The following is a 14,225-nucleotide window of genomic DNA, read 5'->3' as shown; positions in this document are numbered from 1 at the left end:
AAAGAAAAATAAGCCCGAAGTAACAGAGCAGGTAAGAAGCTGCATTCGACCAAAACTGTGGGACTGCAGGGTAAACACTTGAACTTGACAGTATTGCCCTGACACAGTCTATCCAGCCAGTGGTGTTTGAAGCAAAAAGGCTGGGGATGGTGGAGCCTATCAGACTGCATCCTATACAAAGGCAGATATCGCCTGAAGGGATTCATAAACAATATAAAGACAGTACCTGTGTAGTCTCTGTGTAGACTGCTTATTGTCAACCTGAGCCAGTGCGCCTGAGTAAATGAGATTTTTCTGCTTATACTTTCATATAAGACTGGATTTAGGGGCTACCTTGAATCATTCAAAACGATCTAAATGGGCACCTCCATGGGCATGACTATGTGTTGGGTGTGCTGGGCTTTTCAACCTTGGGGATAGCTTGGTGGCATTTGCAAACTTCTGTCAGGCCCAGGGAGATGCTCAGAGCTGTGATGTTCTTTGTTGCTATGCCGTCTAGCGGCCCTGCCAGATTACCTTCACTAGAGGGCAAAGCGCTGGCCAGGACCCAGAGAATCCATGGAGCTTCAATGCACCTGTGTCCTGGTGGCTATTTTCCTGTGTCATGATGCAGGCATTTTCAGCAGCCTCACCCTATGATGTCTTACAAACAAAATCAGGAGAGGCAGGCACAAGTCTCACCATCCAGGTACCCGGGGTTTCCAATGCTCTCTCTAGAGCCCTAGATTCACAGTCCCAGCTGCTTGTTGCCATTGGTACCTAATACAGAGATCAGATTGCAATACCCTGAGACATTCCTAGATGGCTTACCTTCGTGTCCTGACATGGAAAACAATCTGTCCATTCTGACCAGCTGCTCAACTGACAGGCAACTGGCTCAGGGGTCACAGCTCGGCTAACTCGCCTAAAGTGAGAAAAGAATCATTTTAAAGATTAAAATAACAGCAGAAGAGAACTGTGTGAAAATCTCAAGCTATCTATCTACTTATTCATTCATTTATTTATCTCTCATACAATACATCCTAACAATACCCTGCCTTCCTCCCTCCCTTCCTCCCAGCCTGCTTTCACTTCCCCTACCATAACAAGATGCTATAAGGCTAAACATAAACCTTCATATTCAAGGGTGAACTAGGCAATCCAGTAGGAGGAAACAGGTCCCAAGGGCAGGCAAAAGAGCCAGAGTTATTCCTGCTCCCCCTGTTAAGAGTCCAATAAAAGCTGCAAGCTAAAGAACCACAGGATGTATGCAGAGGATCTGGTGCAGACCAAGGCAGGTCCATGGTTGCTGCTTCAGTCCCTGTGAGCCCCGCTTTGTTGATTCTGTGGACCATGTTCTCCTGCTGTCCTGGACCCCTCTGGCTTCTACCATCCTACAACACTCTGCAGAGTCGCTGAGCTCCACCTAAGGTTTGGCTGTGGGTCTCTGTATCTGTTCTCATCAGCTACTGGAGGAAGTCTCTCTGATGACAATTGAACTAAGCATCAATCTATGAATATAGCAGAATATCATTAGGAATCATTTCATTGACTTTTAGGGGTGGGGTTAGTCATGATTGGTTCTACCAGAACCCTCTGAGCCATCCAACTTCTGGATCCTGGCCATCCAGGCAGTGTCAGACACGGGATCCTACTCAGGTTAGACCAGTCATTGACTAGGCTCTCCCACAAGCTCTGAGACACCAATGCATCTTCCTGGCAGTTTTTTGTGGGTCATAGATTTTTGAATGTGTTGGTGTCCCAGTCCCACCACTGGGAGAGATGGCTTGGGCTGGAGAGATTATTCAATCACCAAGGCTAAGCTCACAATCAAAAATATAAGACTTCAATGTATATGCATAATCCCTCCCTGGAAACTTTAGGCTCTGCTGGTTGTCGAACCCAGCTCCTATCAGAGTATTCCATTCTGAACTAGGGAACAAGGCAGAAGGTCTGTAGGCATTGCTGAGCCCCTTTCTCTGCCGTCGGGTGTCTAGCATTCTCAAAGCCCCTTCTCCTCAATGTAGAATTAGCATTCTTGCAATATTGGTAAAATTCCACCAGAGTCCAAACCCTTGGAATTCAGGCCCTTGTCTCTATTGCTACTGAATCCCACCATCTGACATGAGTAAACTTGTGGAAGCTATTCAGAGAAGAGAAAAAGAAGAAAGAAGGGAGGAGAAGAAGAAAGGAAAAAATAAGGCCTATTTTTGGGAAATAGGCAGTGACGTTTTTAGATTTGTTTGAACCTGATTCCTAGTTAGAACTAAAATAATCTTGACATCTAGAAATGCTGAGAGATCAAAGCCACAGGTCTTTTTTTCTGATATACTATCATATATTCATACACACACACACACACGCTTTAGAGAAACATGGTGAAAATTTACAAGCCAAAGATTTAGGGATTGAAAAGGGCTTGCATTCACTCTGCACCACACTGAAGAACGGTCAAGGTAAGTCCACAGCCTGTGCTATGATGTCACAATGGAGGGAAACAAACGGTAAAACCAGGCAGCTGAAAGCAGAGACCCAGACAGCAATGCTACATGGCTGCAGCTTCCCGAGCTCATGACATGGTGTCTAGACAGAGGCACATGGTGATGCTGTCACAGGGGCCAGACACAGAAGGAACACCAGGGCTGCCACTAAATCACCTCCGGCCAACATGACCAATATTCTCTCATCATTTTAATGAATTTTTAAATGTAGTTCATTTTTGATGATTATACAAGTAATGCCTTCACATTAAAGAAAGTATAGCAACAATTATAAAAAAATTATCTCAACTCTTACCACCATTAATATTTTATTATATTTCATTCCATTCTATTTTCATAATATAGTGGAGGGCATACAGAGTATCATGCTGTATGTCCTGATCTTTCCCACTTAATACAGAAGAGATATAAACTATTTATGATGACCGTGTATTGCTTTACTATTCCATAATAAATAGATATTTGAGCCCAAGTTTTTCTGAATTCTAGGCTATTTTCTGGCAATGGGATCTGTAGAATGGAACTGTTGATTTTATTTTATTTTAGTTTGGTTTTTTTGTTTGGTTGGTTTTTTTTTCCTTTTTTATTGATTTTTATTGAGCTTTACGTTTTTCTCTGCTCCCCTGCCTGCCTCTCCCCTCCCCCTTCAACCCTCCCCCAAGGTCCCCATGCTCCCAATTTACTCAGGAGATCTTGTCTTTTTCTACTTTCTACTTCCCATGTAGATTAGATCTATGTCTAATAGATCTAAAGTCTCTCTTAGTGTCCTCATTGTTGTCTAAATTCTCTGGGATTGTGGTTTGTAGGCTGGTTTTCTTTGCTTTATGTTTAAAAACCACCTATGAGTGAGTGCATGTGATAATTGTCTTTCTGTGTCTGGATTACAAGCATCATTTAGGAATAGCTAACCCAGGAGCGGTTGATTTTAAAGTTTGTGACACATGTTGCCAAAGAGCTTTCCCGGGGAGCTGTAGCCATTCTTAAATGATGCTTGTGGTTTGATGTAGTTTACACTTCTGTGCTGGAGGCTGAGTCTCCAGCAATGCAGTGCTGGGAAGACGGACTCTATACACTGTAGAGCATCACATCATGGAACGCTATCCACAGGAAGGGACCGATTCTGGTCTCTCAGTGGCTGGTCCTGTGAAGGTGGGCTGTTGGACCAGGAGCTGCCTCGCCGTTCGTTCTCCAGCCTCTTGCTTTCTGCCTTGCCTCGCCGTTCATTCTCCAGTCTCTTGCTTTCTACCTCACGATGCGTTCTCTTCCACAATATGTTTCTACCATGATGCCATCTGCCCTGTTGTGACTGAGCCAAAGGCCATCACCAGAGCCAAGAAATGCCAGCGGTGTACACGTAGGCCTCCAGAACTACGAGTGGAATAAACCTCTTTATTATGTGCCCAGCCACAAGCATTTGGCTACAGCAGTGCAAAATGCATCAGTGACCCTTAAAGAGGTACTGATAATTCTGTGGCCTATGAAATCTTGGCAAATAATTTTAGAGTATCTCTCAGCTAGCAAGAACCTGCTCAACCAGTAAGAAACTTAATCTGGGGTACCAGAACCCGGGAGCATGTGAAACTAGTCAGGCCTTTGCTTCTAACTTGCTTGATATTACTAGTGAGTTCCTCTGTATATATGCCTTCATGTTCTTCATCTATCGGAACGGTGCAAGTCCTGTGGTGCTGCCGCACATTCTTCAAAGCTTGATCGCTAGTGCGCCAGTTTTGTAAACTATATATCCAGGGTGAGAGTGGGGGGGCAGACAGAGAACAAGTTTGCGGTCAAATTCATTTGAATAAATTGCCTACAGTGTGCCATGCAGGGACATTGAAAATGCCTGACAGCGTTAGGGGCTCTGCATCTCGCTTTGCTCACTCCATTATTTCCTCACTTATTTTAAACTCAACCCATTTTTCTCACACATCATCTGGAGGACTATTGAACACAGCTGAAGCAGCGCTGAGATAACGGGACTTTTGAGTCTATCAGCTGCACGGCTGCCCCCAGGTTCTACCACTCATAACTAAAACCAGAGATAAGAGCTTGGAAAACTCTTTTGAATGTGGAGTGAGATCGTGTATGAGACCCTGAGCCACAGCCTAGGACACATGCCAATTTCTTCTCCTAATACTTTCTATTTAGTCACGTGCAAACCTCTCCATCTGCATCAGAAACATACAGGAATATACCCTGTACAGGCCACTGAGATACTTCCTCTCCTTCCCTTCCTCTCCCTCCTTCCCTCTCCCTCCCTCCCTCTCTCTCCCTCTCTCTCTCTCTCTCTCTCTGTGTATGTGCGCGTGCGCACACACGCGTGTTTTATATGTATGAACAAGCATGTAGGCCAGAGGTCAATATTAGATGTCTTCCTGAATTATTCTACACCTCCTTTATTAATTCAAGGTCTCTCACTGAGCCTGGAGCTCGCTGATTGGCTACACTGGCTGCCCAGCAAGCCCGGGGATCCCCTTGTTGCTACCCTCCTTGCACTGGGATTACTTCCATGCTGCACTGGTTTTTCACCTGAGTGTTGGGTATTCAAACTCCTGCTGTGTGGCAAGTACTTTACCGACTGAAACATCTCCCCAGGCCTCATCTACTCTTTAACTCAGGTTGGCATATTAGACAAAGGGTTTAAAATCTAGTGGAATATGCAACCCGAGAGTCAAATGTTTGACCCCACAATGTGGCCACCTCAGCAACTTAGAAAACAAAATAATTAGCTCTTTGCTGATCCTAAGCCAGTAGGTCAGAAAGCCTATCTGATTATGACAAGGGGGCACCCTAATACACAGGCTCGGCTTATAGCCAAAGCCGATTGTCACTAATGATATAATCTTGAGCTAATCCATTCAATTACTTAGGAATTATATCATGAGATGGAGGTATTTTAAATTTGGCTTTGAAAGCGAGCCCTCTTCAGCACCCTACTCACCCCTAAGCCCACTGGAGAGTTTTACAACTTCATCAGACTTGCGCTGTGTTGGCCACGGATTTCTCTGGAAGCTTGCTCCCCCTGACCTCCTCAATACAACCTCTACTCGCTCTCTTACTCAGTGGTCAGTACCTTGGGCTTCTCTAAGAACTGGAATTCTTCAGGACGCCTCTTTGTTTTTCCTCTCTCTTCTTGCTTTTCTTACTCTCAAGGAGCCGAGATTGGCTCCACCAGCATCGTGTACCGTCCGTGCCAGGGCTGTCCAAGTTTAGCTCGCCCCACCCCCCGAACTGCATTTCTGCCCCGGTGCTCCCCACCAGGCTCCCTTGCTTCGCATCCCCACTCCTCACCGCAGCACAGAAAACATTATGGTCCTAAGCTGAACCTCTTAGGTTTGACTTTCAACCAACTCCTTTCTCAACTGAACCCCATCATTTGTGGGATCACCACACAGACAAGTTCCCAGACTGGATTCCTGGCAGTGGTCCTTAATTTCCTTCTTTCTCTCACGCTCCTGGCCTATCTCTTGGAAAGTTCTGTCAAGTTCCCAAGAAAACATATCTCAGGTTTCTTCTCTTCCTCCCACCTCAGTACCTGCCATATTAGTGTAAGACCCTATTTATCACCGCATCCTTTGATAGTCTCTTGTAGGAAAGGTTTTCCCTTTCTTTTCTTTCTTTCTTTCTTTCTTTCTTTCTTTCTTTCTCTTTCTTTCTTTCTTTTCTCTCTCCTTTTCTCCTTTCCTTCCCTCCTTCCTTCCTTCTTTCTTTGTCTTTCTCTATTTCTTTTTTTATTTTTTCTTTCTTTCCCTCCTTCCCTCCTTTCTTTCTTTCTTTCTTTCTTTCTTTCTTTCTTTCTCTTTTTTTCTTATTTCTGTATAACAATGATTTTTTTTTAAATGGGAAGTCATGCACTATTTTTCTTTCTTAAGTCCCTCTTCGGTTTTGTTTTTTACTAGCTATAAACTAAAATCCAATCCCCCTTACCATGGTGTCCATGACTCTCTAAGATACAGCCCCTTGCCACCATTTTGATATGCATTCCTGCATGACATTTTGCATTCCTCCCAACCTCCTTTAGCTGCCACACATCACAAGCTACTTCCCATGACAGGAGCACTGCACCTCCTCATCTCTCAACATTGTCCTCTTCACACAGCCTTCCCCAACCTTCATGTCTCAACACTGATGCTTCCCCTGCAGAGAATGTCACTCAACCAATTTATCTTTAGGTCTCTTTGCTCTCTCTCTTTCTCCTAACCCAGTCTGTGTGATTCCTTCATGGTATTCTTCACAATTTTAAATGAAAATTTGTGTTTACATGTTTACTGTCTGATGTGGGATACCCCTCTATATGCTGGAATACCATCAGTTAATAAAGGACTATCTTGGGCCTGCACAGGGCTGAATAGATGAAGTCAGGGGAAACTAAACTGAATGTTGGGAGAAGGAAGGTGGAGTTTAGAGAAGCCATGTAGGCCCACCAAAGGCAGATGGTGGAACTTTACCCAGTAAGCCACAACCTTGTGGCGATACACAGATTAATGGAGATGGGTTAAATTAAGATATAAGAGCTATCCAATAAGATGCTAGAGCTAATAACCAATCAGTGATTTAATTACTACAGTTTCTGTGTGGTTATTTCAAGTCTGAGCTGCCAGGCAGCCAGAAAACAAACAAGTGGCTTTTTACAACAACTGTCTAAGCCTTTGTTTTAGTTACTTTTCTATTGCTGTGCTAAGACACCATGATCAAGACAACCTATAGAAGAAACCGTTTATTGAACTTGCAGTTTCAGTGGGTGAGCCATGACCATAAATGGCACAGACATGAAGCATAGAAAGAGACAGGCAGACACAGCGCTAAAGCCATAGCTTAATGCTTACATCCTGATCCACAGGCATGGAGCAGAGATAAAGAAAGCTAAATGAGATTGGTGTGGGTTTTCAAAATCTCAAAGCCTGCCCCAGTGACACACCTCCTCCAACAAGGCCACACCTGCTAGTATTTCCCAAACTGTTCTACCACTGGGGGATCAGGTATTCAAATACATGAGCCTATGGAAACCATTCTCATTCAAGCCACCATAGCCTGTAAACTACAGGAGGATCAGGATATCGTTTGCTTATTTTACTACCTAGTAACTACTATATCTAGATTATTTACTTATTAAATAAACAACAAATTAATGATACCAAAAAAAGTATCTACAAGCCACATGGCATTCCACACACACTTAGTTCCAAGAGTGTACCAGAATTTCCTGCATAATTCATACTCAGTGCCATTTGATGCATAGCTTATGATTAGTTACTCTGAATATCAATCTCTATATTACTATGACTCACTTTTGAGTCCCAGCCACCCAATTGTATATGTTAATTAGAAGACCGTGTTGCCTGTATGCATATTAATTCCAGTCATCTTGATGACTGCTGAGAACATTCACATGGCTCTGGCCCAGACTCTTGGGCAAACACACTTTGATGCCCATTTATGGAATAAAATAAAGAGAAGAAACGTGATTGACACTTCCTTGGCATCTACTATGAATAGGGGCTACTACAGAAGTGATGGATTCTACTGAATGCTAGGTGGTTTTATGTTTCCTCTAGGATTGAAGTTTTCATTTACATTTCTTTAAGTCTCCCTAGAGGATAGGGTGAAGATCTTTGAGCTATCTTGACTCCAAATGAAGACCATGTTGTTTATCAAAGCAGGAGCCCATTTTTCATTTTCGAAGAGGTAATTTGTTTTGTTTTCCTGGTGGGAGGGCCTGGTGATGGTTCTGGTGATAATGCTGGACCAGAGACTGGAAGACTGTGTGCCACCACACACCTCAGTGGGATGCACCAAATTGCTCCATCTTCCCTGGTCTTCAGTTTGAAGAATTATTAAAAAGCAACTTAAGCATGCAGTGACAAGTATAATGTTTATAAAATGCCAAATGAGAAATCTTATTACCAAAATCTCTCCCTCTCTCTTACTGGCACTTAGGTTTTCTCTGTAATATGAGTCAAGTAAACTATTTGTTAATTCTTGTGTAATGTAACCATTTTCAGAATAAGATAAAAGAATTCATTGACAAAAATACACTATAATAAATGTCAAAGGAAGTTATACAAATGAAATTACAATATTAGAACTGGTATAATATCATTTTAACATTGACTGTAATAAGTTAATGTTATACATTATAAATTTTATAGAATAACAAAAAAAGTAGAATAGTTACTCTAGCCACTTAAAATTATAAGATACTAAATTTAAAAGATGATCTGAGAAAGAGAGAGATATGGAAGCAAGATATAGGACAAATAGGAAATAGTAAGATGATGAAATTCAAAGACACCCTGCACCAATAATTACATTCAATATAAATGGTCTAATTACTATCACTAAAAGACAGAGACTGGGTCTGGAGTGGTAGCTCAGTTGAAAAATGCCTGCCTTGTATATAAAATGTCCCAAATCCAATACCAAACACACCCATAATAAGAAGGTAATGATGATGATGTGATGATAATGATGATGCTGATAATGGATAATCAACTAAGCCTTTAAAAAAGACAGAGATCATATTTAGACTATATCTACATGATAATCATTTTAAAAACATGGTCATATATAGTAAAACAAACAGATAACCATTTGCCATGAAAACACAAGCAATAAGCAAACAGAATGACTACATTACTAGTAAACAAATACGCTGTAAATTAAAAATAATCATCTAAGATAATGAAAGCATTTCTCAATGATGAAAGGACTGTTCATCAAGAAGACAGTCCTGTGTGATGGCTCATCTCCATGGTCTGTTTTACTGGGTTCAGGATCATTGGTGAGACTGCTAAAGCTCACCCTCTAAGTACACCTATGAAGACCTGTCCAGGAAAACGTAACTGAAAAGAAGAGGCCTACCCTGAATGTGTGTGGTACCATCCTATGGGCTGAGAGCCCTGAGAGAATCAATGTATAAAAGAAAGAAGTCAGCCATGAGCATACATCCCCTTCTCTCTGCATCCTCTCTGCTGTGGAATGGACCATTCTACTCTCCTCCATTGTACTGCTCCTTCTGTGATGTGCTGAAGTCTCTGAAATTGTTGAAGAAAATGCAATATTCTTCCCTTGAGTTGTCATTGTCCCCTCAGCCATTTTGTTATAGTGTTGCTTAAAAGTAACTAATCCGTCTAATTCAACTCTCTCTCTCTCTCTCTCTCTCTCTCTCTCTCTCTCTCTCTCTCTCTCTCTCTCTCTCTCTGGGTGGGTGTGTGGGTGTGTGTTTAATAACACAGATTCAACAGATACATGATACATACTAATAGAACCAAAACAGAGATAGGGAAACCCACAAGAACAGTTGAATAATACTGCTTGCCACCTCTCTTAGTAAGTGATAGAACAGAGATGAAAATTTAAGCAACAGGGGCTGGAGAGGTGGCTCAGCGGTTAAGTAACAGGTTTCTCAACATATTTGCAAGTATTTATACTGAACAGCATAGAATATCCACTAATCCTACATTCTTAGTCATTAAAGAAATCTTGGTGGGCAGTGATGGCGCACACCTTTAACCCCAACACTCCGGAGGCAGAGGCAGGCAGATCTCTGAGAGTTCAAGTCCAGCCTGGTCTACAGAATGAGTTCCAGGACAACCAGTTCTGTTTCACAGAGAAACCCTGTCTCAAAACAACAACAACAACAAAAAACAACTAACCAACCAACCAAACAACAACAACAAGCAGGGCAGTGGTGACACATGCCTTTAATCCCAGCACTCGGGAGGCAGAGGCAGGTGGATCTCTGTGAGTTCGAGGCGAGGCTGGTCTTTGATCTCAAACAGAGCAAGTTCCAGGAGCTCCAAAGCTACAGGGAAACCCTGTCTCAGAAGAAAAGAAAGGAAAGAAGGAAGGAATCTCAATAAATTGAAAGAATTTTAATAAGTTTTATAAGTAACACATACCAAAATATCTTACTTGTTTAAAATATGTTTTAGAGAATCACTGATCTTGCTGCTAATTGTAACTTCCTTCCATGGCTTTAAGATTTTATGCTTACACAACCCCTATTTCTTTCAAGAGAGTATAATGAGCAAATGTTAACCATGAGCTTACAAAGTAAATGTGAGGCATGAAATACATGCGCACACACACATACATACACACGTGTGCACAAGCACACATGCATCTTCCGTGTTAGGTATCTCGTGGAATTTATTTGGGGATAAAAACAAGTGCTGTTGCTAAAAATCCAACAAAATGTTGAAGTCTCTAATTGAAATGGATAAATCTGGAAGACCCATGCCAATTGGCACATTATAAATTTCTTCTATTGCTGTCAGCCATCCAAACAAACGGAAAAATCAACAATAACAACCCTCCGTTTGCTGTCACTGGGAGCAGCTTGAGTGAATACTCACTAAGTGGGAGGCATTGTTCCATTGTTCTAGGTACTTTTAGGCCTTTAATTCCCGCTCTTATTTTCCTCCCCATTTATAAGTGAGTAAAATGAAGCCCTGAGCGCTTATGTAATTTGTTCAAGATCAAACAACTATTAATAGCAAGTGCCAGCACCAGGATTTGAACCCAGGGGGATGATGTTGTCACGTAACTTTCTATTTTTCAAAACCAATGTCAGAAGCACCGGCAGTGAACTCAAGAGCCCCATGGTTTCTCCCGCAGCATTTTGTATGCTGCTGAATTGGATCTCTTCTGCCTTGGCTTGAATTTTCCCTCTTCACTGATCTGTCTTGTTTGATAAGTTCATCAAACATCAAGACTCTGTTAGTTTTCAGAAAGGATTACAGTGATAAGCTTTTATAATTGAGAGTATCTCAGCTGAGATTTCCTTCACCAGCGACCTCTTACCTGAGTCTTCTAATTATTAGCGATGAATTTTCTGATGTTTCAAGAGTGTATTTGTTTTAAGTGTAAGTTACAGATTATCTGCCTGTAAAACACATCTCCCCTCTGAACTGTTACTTAAAGGGAATTTCTCTCTGACTCTAGCATTTAAACAATAATGATTCAAAATTGAGTTAACTAATAAGAACTTGAAAGTAATTCTATTTAAAACCTCCAATGTTTGAGAGACAGAGCGTGCTTAAAAGATATCTATCTCAAAAGTGAAGTTAAAATGCTTCTTAAGAACCACAAAACATTCAATGGTGATATGTATCCAAATGAAGCCAGGTTGGAAATCTCAGGAAACGAATAGGCAAAATGCAACAGACATGGGAAAATATTACCTCTGTTATCAGCCCAGAGCAAAGGTTTAGAATGGCATGGCTGAGTCTCTCTATGGTTTCTTGTTCTCCCTCACAAAAATATTTGCAAATATTATCTCTATATATCCTGCCAACCGGTGTAAGGTGAGATAGATTTTTACCATTTTCTTTTTATATATAATGAAGTGGAGGCTAACTGCCTCACATTGCTTGAGAAAAATACTGTATTTTTCTACTGTATGCAGAGTAAATTTTAAGTCCAGGATTTGATTACACCTACATTAACTATTAGAGACGAGGTATTTTAAGTCTCAGTCTACAGAGGAAAACCAAGAATCAGAGAGACTGAATGATTTGGTCTGGATTGCTGCTGAGGACTAGAGTGGTCATTCCCAGCTAGACACATCAGACTAGTACTAACTGGATTTTCCCCTGTTCCAACTCCTTTATTGGATTGGAATAGTATGAAAAAGAGGTTCCACGACAACACAACCCACTGCCAACATCACAGTATCTTTGTCCCCCAGCAGAGGAGCCCAATTCTGCAAAGCCCTGGAGCCCACTTACTTGTTCACTTTCTCTTGTGCAGTTACCCAGGGATGCCATGGCATCAAAGACAAGCCAAAGAAAACAACGACAAGCATCTTATCCAGAAGTCACCATCTAGCATTGATGCAAAAGCAGAAAATAGCCTACTTTAGAAGTTACAGAAATCTCCAGGCTGGAACCCCAAACACCTATCAGATGTTTAAAATGATCAGAAGTTTTTCAGTTCCCATTCAATGTGATTAACCAGTAACCAAGGTATCGATTAGCTAAATACCTTCAAAATGGCCCCAAGCCCTTTAGCCCTGTTTGGGAAATCCCCACATGGCTAAGAAAAGGTGATATTTAACTAAAATCAGTTCAGTAAAGAGTTTTCTTTCCAGAGACAGACAAAATACAAAACCAAGATACAGTTGCCAGAGACCCAGTGTTTCCTACTGGCTCTTGGAGCTCCTGAGGTCGGAATAGTCTGTTGTTCAAGGCAGCAGCAAGGCTCAAGGCTCACCTGGCACACCAGCTCAGATTCAGGCATCCGGGAAAGTGTGGGAATATTAACAGTTTCATGGAGGTTCTGCTATACATTACCAAACATCTGAGAATGCATGAGATTCACTGGACTTTCTGCTCTAATTCAACAACTGAGTGTCCTCAAGATCCAGCCTATTTATGTCTCAAGGGGACCAGATGTTTTAAATATACATCTTGAGAAACTCTCTCTGGAATGCCAATCATGGCCAACACATCTGCACTGCCGATGCCATACCTGGATATAATCTCCCACTCTTCCAGACATAAATTAAATCAAGTAATAGAGACGGACAGAAGATAGACGAGCAACTAGTCAAAAGCTATTAGATACTACTAAATGATAGGCACTTCAAGTCTTGTATTTAGTCTCCGATCAAGAATTCTGCCACATGAGAAGTCCTAAGTCCGTACTGCCATTACAGTGGGAGCTCAGGTCAGTTAACTAGCTGGCTCAATGATGTACCATTGTCTTGCTATGTTTGGAGAGGTATAAATTGAATTTAGGATTAGCCAGTTGCGTCTTCACTGACCTCAATAGGGAGACACAATGACCAGCTTGAATGTCTGAGAAATGCACATCTGACTCATATATGGAAACTCCAGCGAGGCTGTCAGTAGTTCCTCCTTTCCACTTCTCAGGGGTTTAGGCAAAACTCGGCAGATGTGAGCCCCAGCTCTGATTGCTGGAAGGACCGACCCTAAGACTGTATCTGTCTGTCTGTCTCCCACTTCTCTTCAGTTTTGGGGCCGAGGTCTTCTTAGGCACAGTTCTTCCGTGTGTATACATCATTTGAAAACTTTCCTTTCTTCTTTTTTGCACCAGAAGCCAAGTTGGTATTTTCTGTACTATGTCTACAAATGTGGAGATGGGGGTGTGACATCTGAACACTCGGAGTACTGTATCTGGACCCCACCTTTCTCCTAACCCCCAAAATCCATTGTATGAAAAGTTCCTGTCTCAGACATGCAGATTTCCCTGGGACTGGAACTCAGGGTCCCCAACCAATTTCAGAGATTTCTTCATGGGGAACAGACCTCCCCAAACACTGTCTTCTTAAGTAGGCATGTCATTGGTCACTTGGCAATGCCCAAGGATGCTTGTGATTGCCCCCATGGGGGAGGTGCTACAGGCATCCAGTGGGTAGAGTCAAGGGATGTAGCTAAACATCCCGCAATGCACAGGGATCCCCACTATAAACAAAGACATCTAACCCTAAGTGTCAATAGAACCTATGTGGGAAACACTGTCTACAAGAGTCTGACCTGCCCTTTTCTTCCTTGGAGTCCTGGGTCCCTCTTCTTTTTATGTGTATGTGATGATGACATGTTCTTTTCAGAACTACTCCCTCTTGAAGTTTACCAGGTGACTATTCATTCTCCTTACCCCAAACCTCAGTGACATTCAGGATTCCCAACAGGCCTTAGTCACCTCTCCCCTACATCCTTCAATATTGTCATTTAAATTATATTACCTTCCTCTGAAATGTTCCCTCTTTCTTGATTTATCTAC

The 14,225-nt window shown here is 42.0% G+C and overlaps 1 protein-coding gene across 1 annotated transcript in view; it reads right to left on the bottom strand.

Annotated features, from left to right (window-relative positions):
- Positions 1–12,285, bottom strand: part of C8a (complement C8 alpha chain) — a 55,184-nt gene extending 42,899 nt beyond the window's left edge. Inside the window, exons 1-2 of the mRNA XM_057785225.1 lie at positions 12,209–12,285; positions 811–904 (exon numbers count right to left, since the gene is read on the bottom strand). Of these exons, the coding sequence (XP_057641208.1) occupies positions 811–904; positions 12,209–12,285 (171 nt within the window). The remainder of the gene's footprint in view (positions 1–810; positions 905–12,208) is intronic.
- Positions 12,286–14,225: the final 1,940 nt, after the last annotated feature.

Source organism: Chionomys nivalis, chromosome 11 (genome assembly GCF_950005125.1).
Source record: "Chionomys nivalis chromosome 11, mChiNiv1.1, whole genome shotgun sequence".
NCBI classification, from domain to species: domain Eukaryota; kingdom Metazoa; phylum Chordata; class Mammalia; order Rodentia; family Cricetidae; genus Chionomys; species Chionomys nivalis.
The sequence above is the reverse complement of the archived record's forward strand: the minus strand, read 5'-3'. Positions and strand labels throughout refer to the sequence as shown.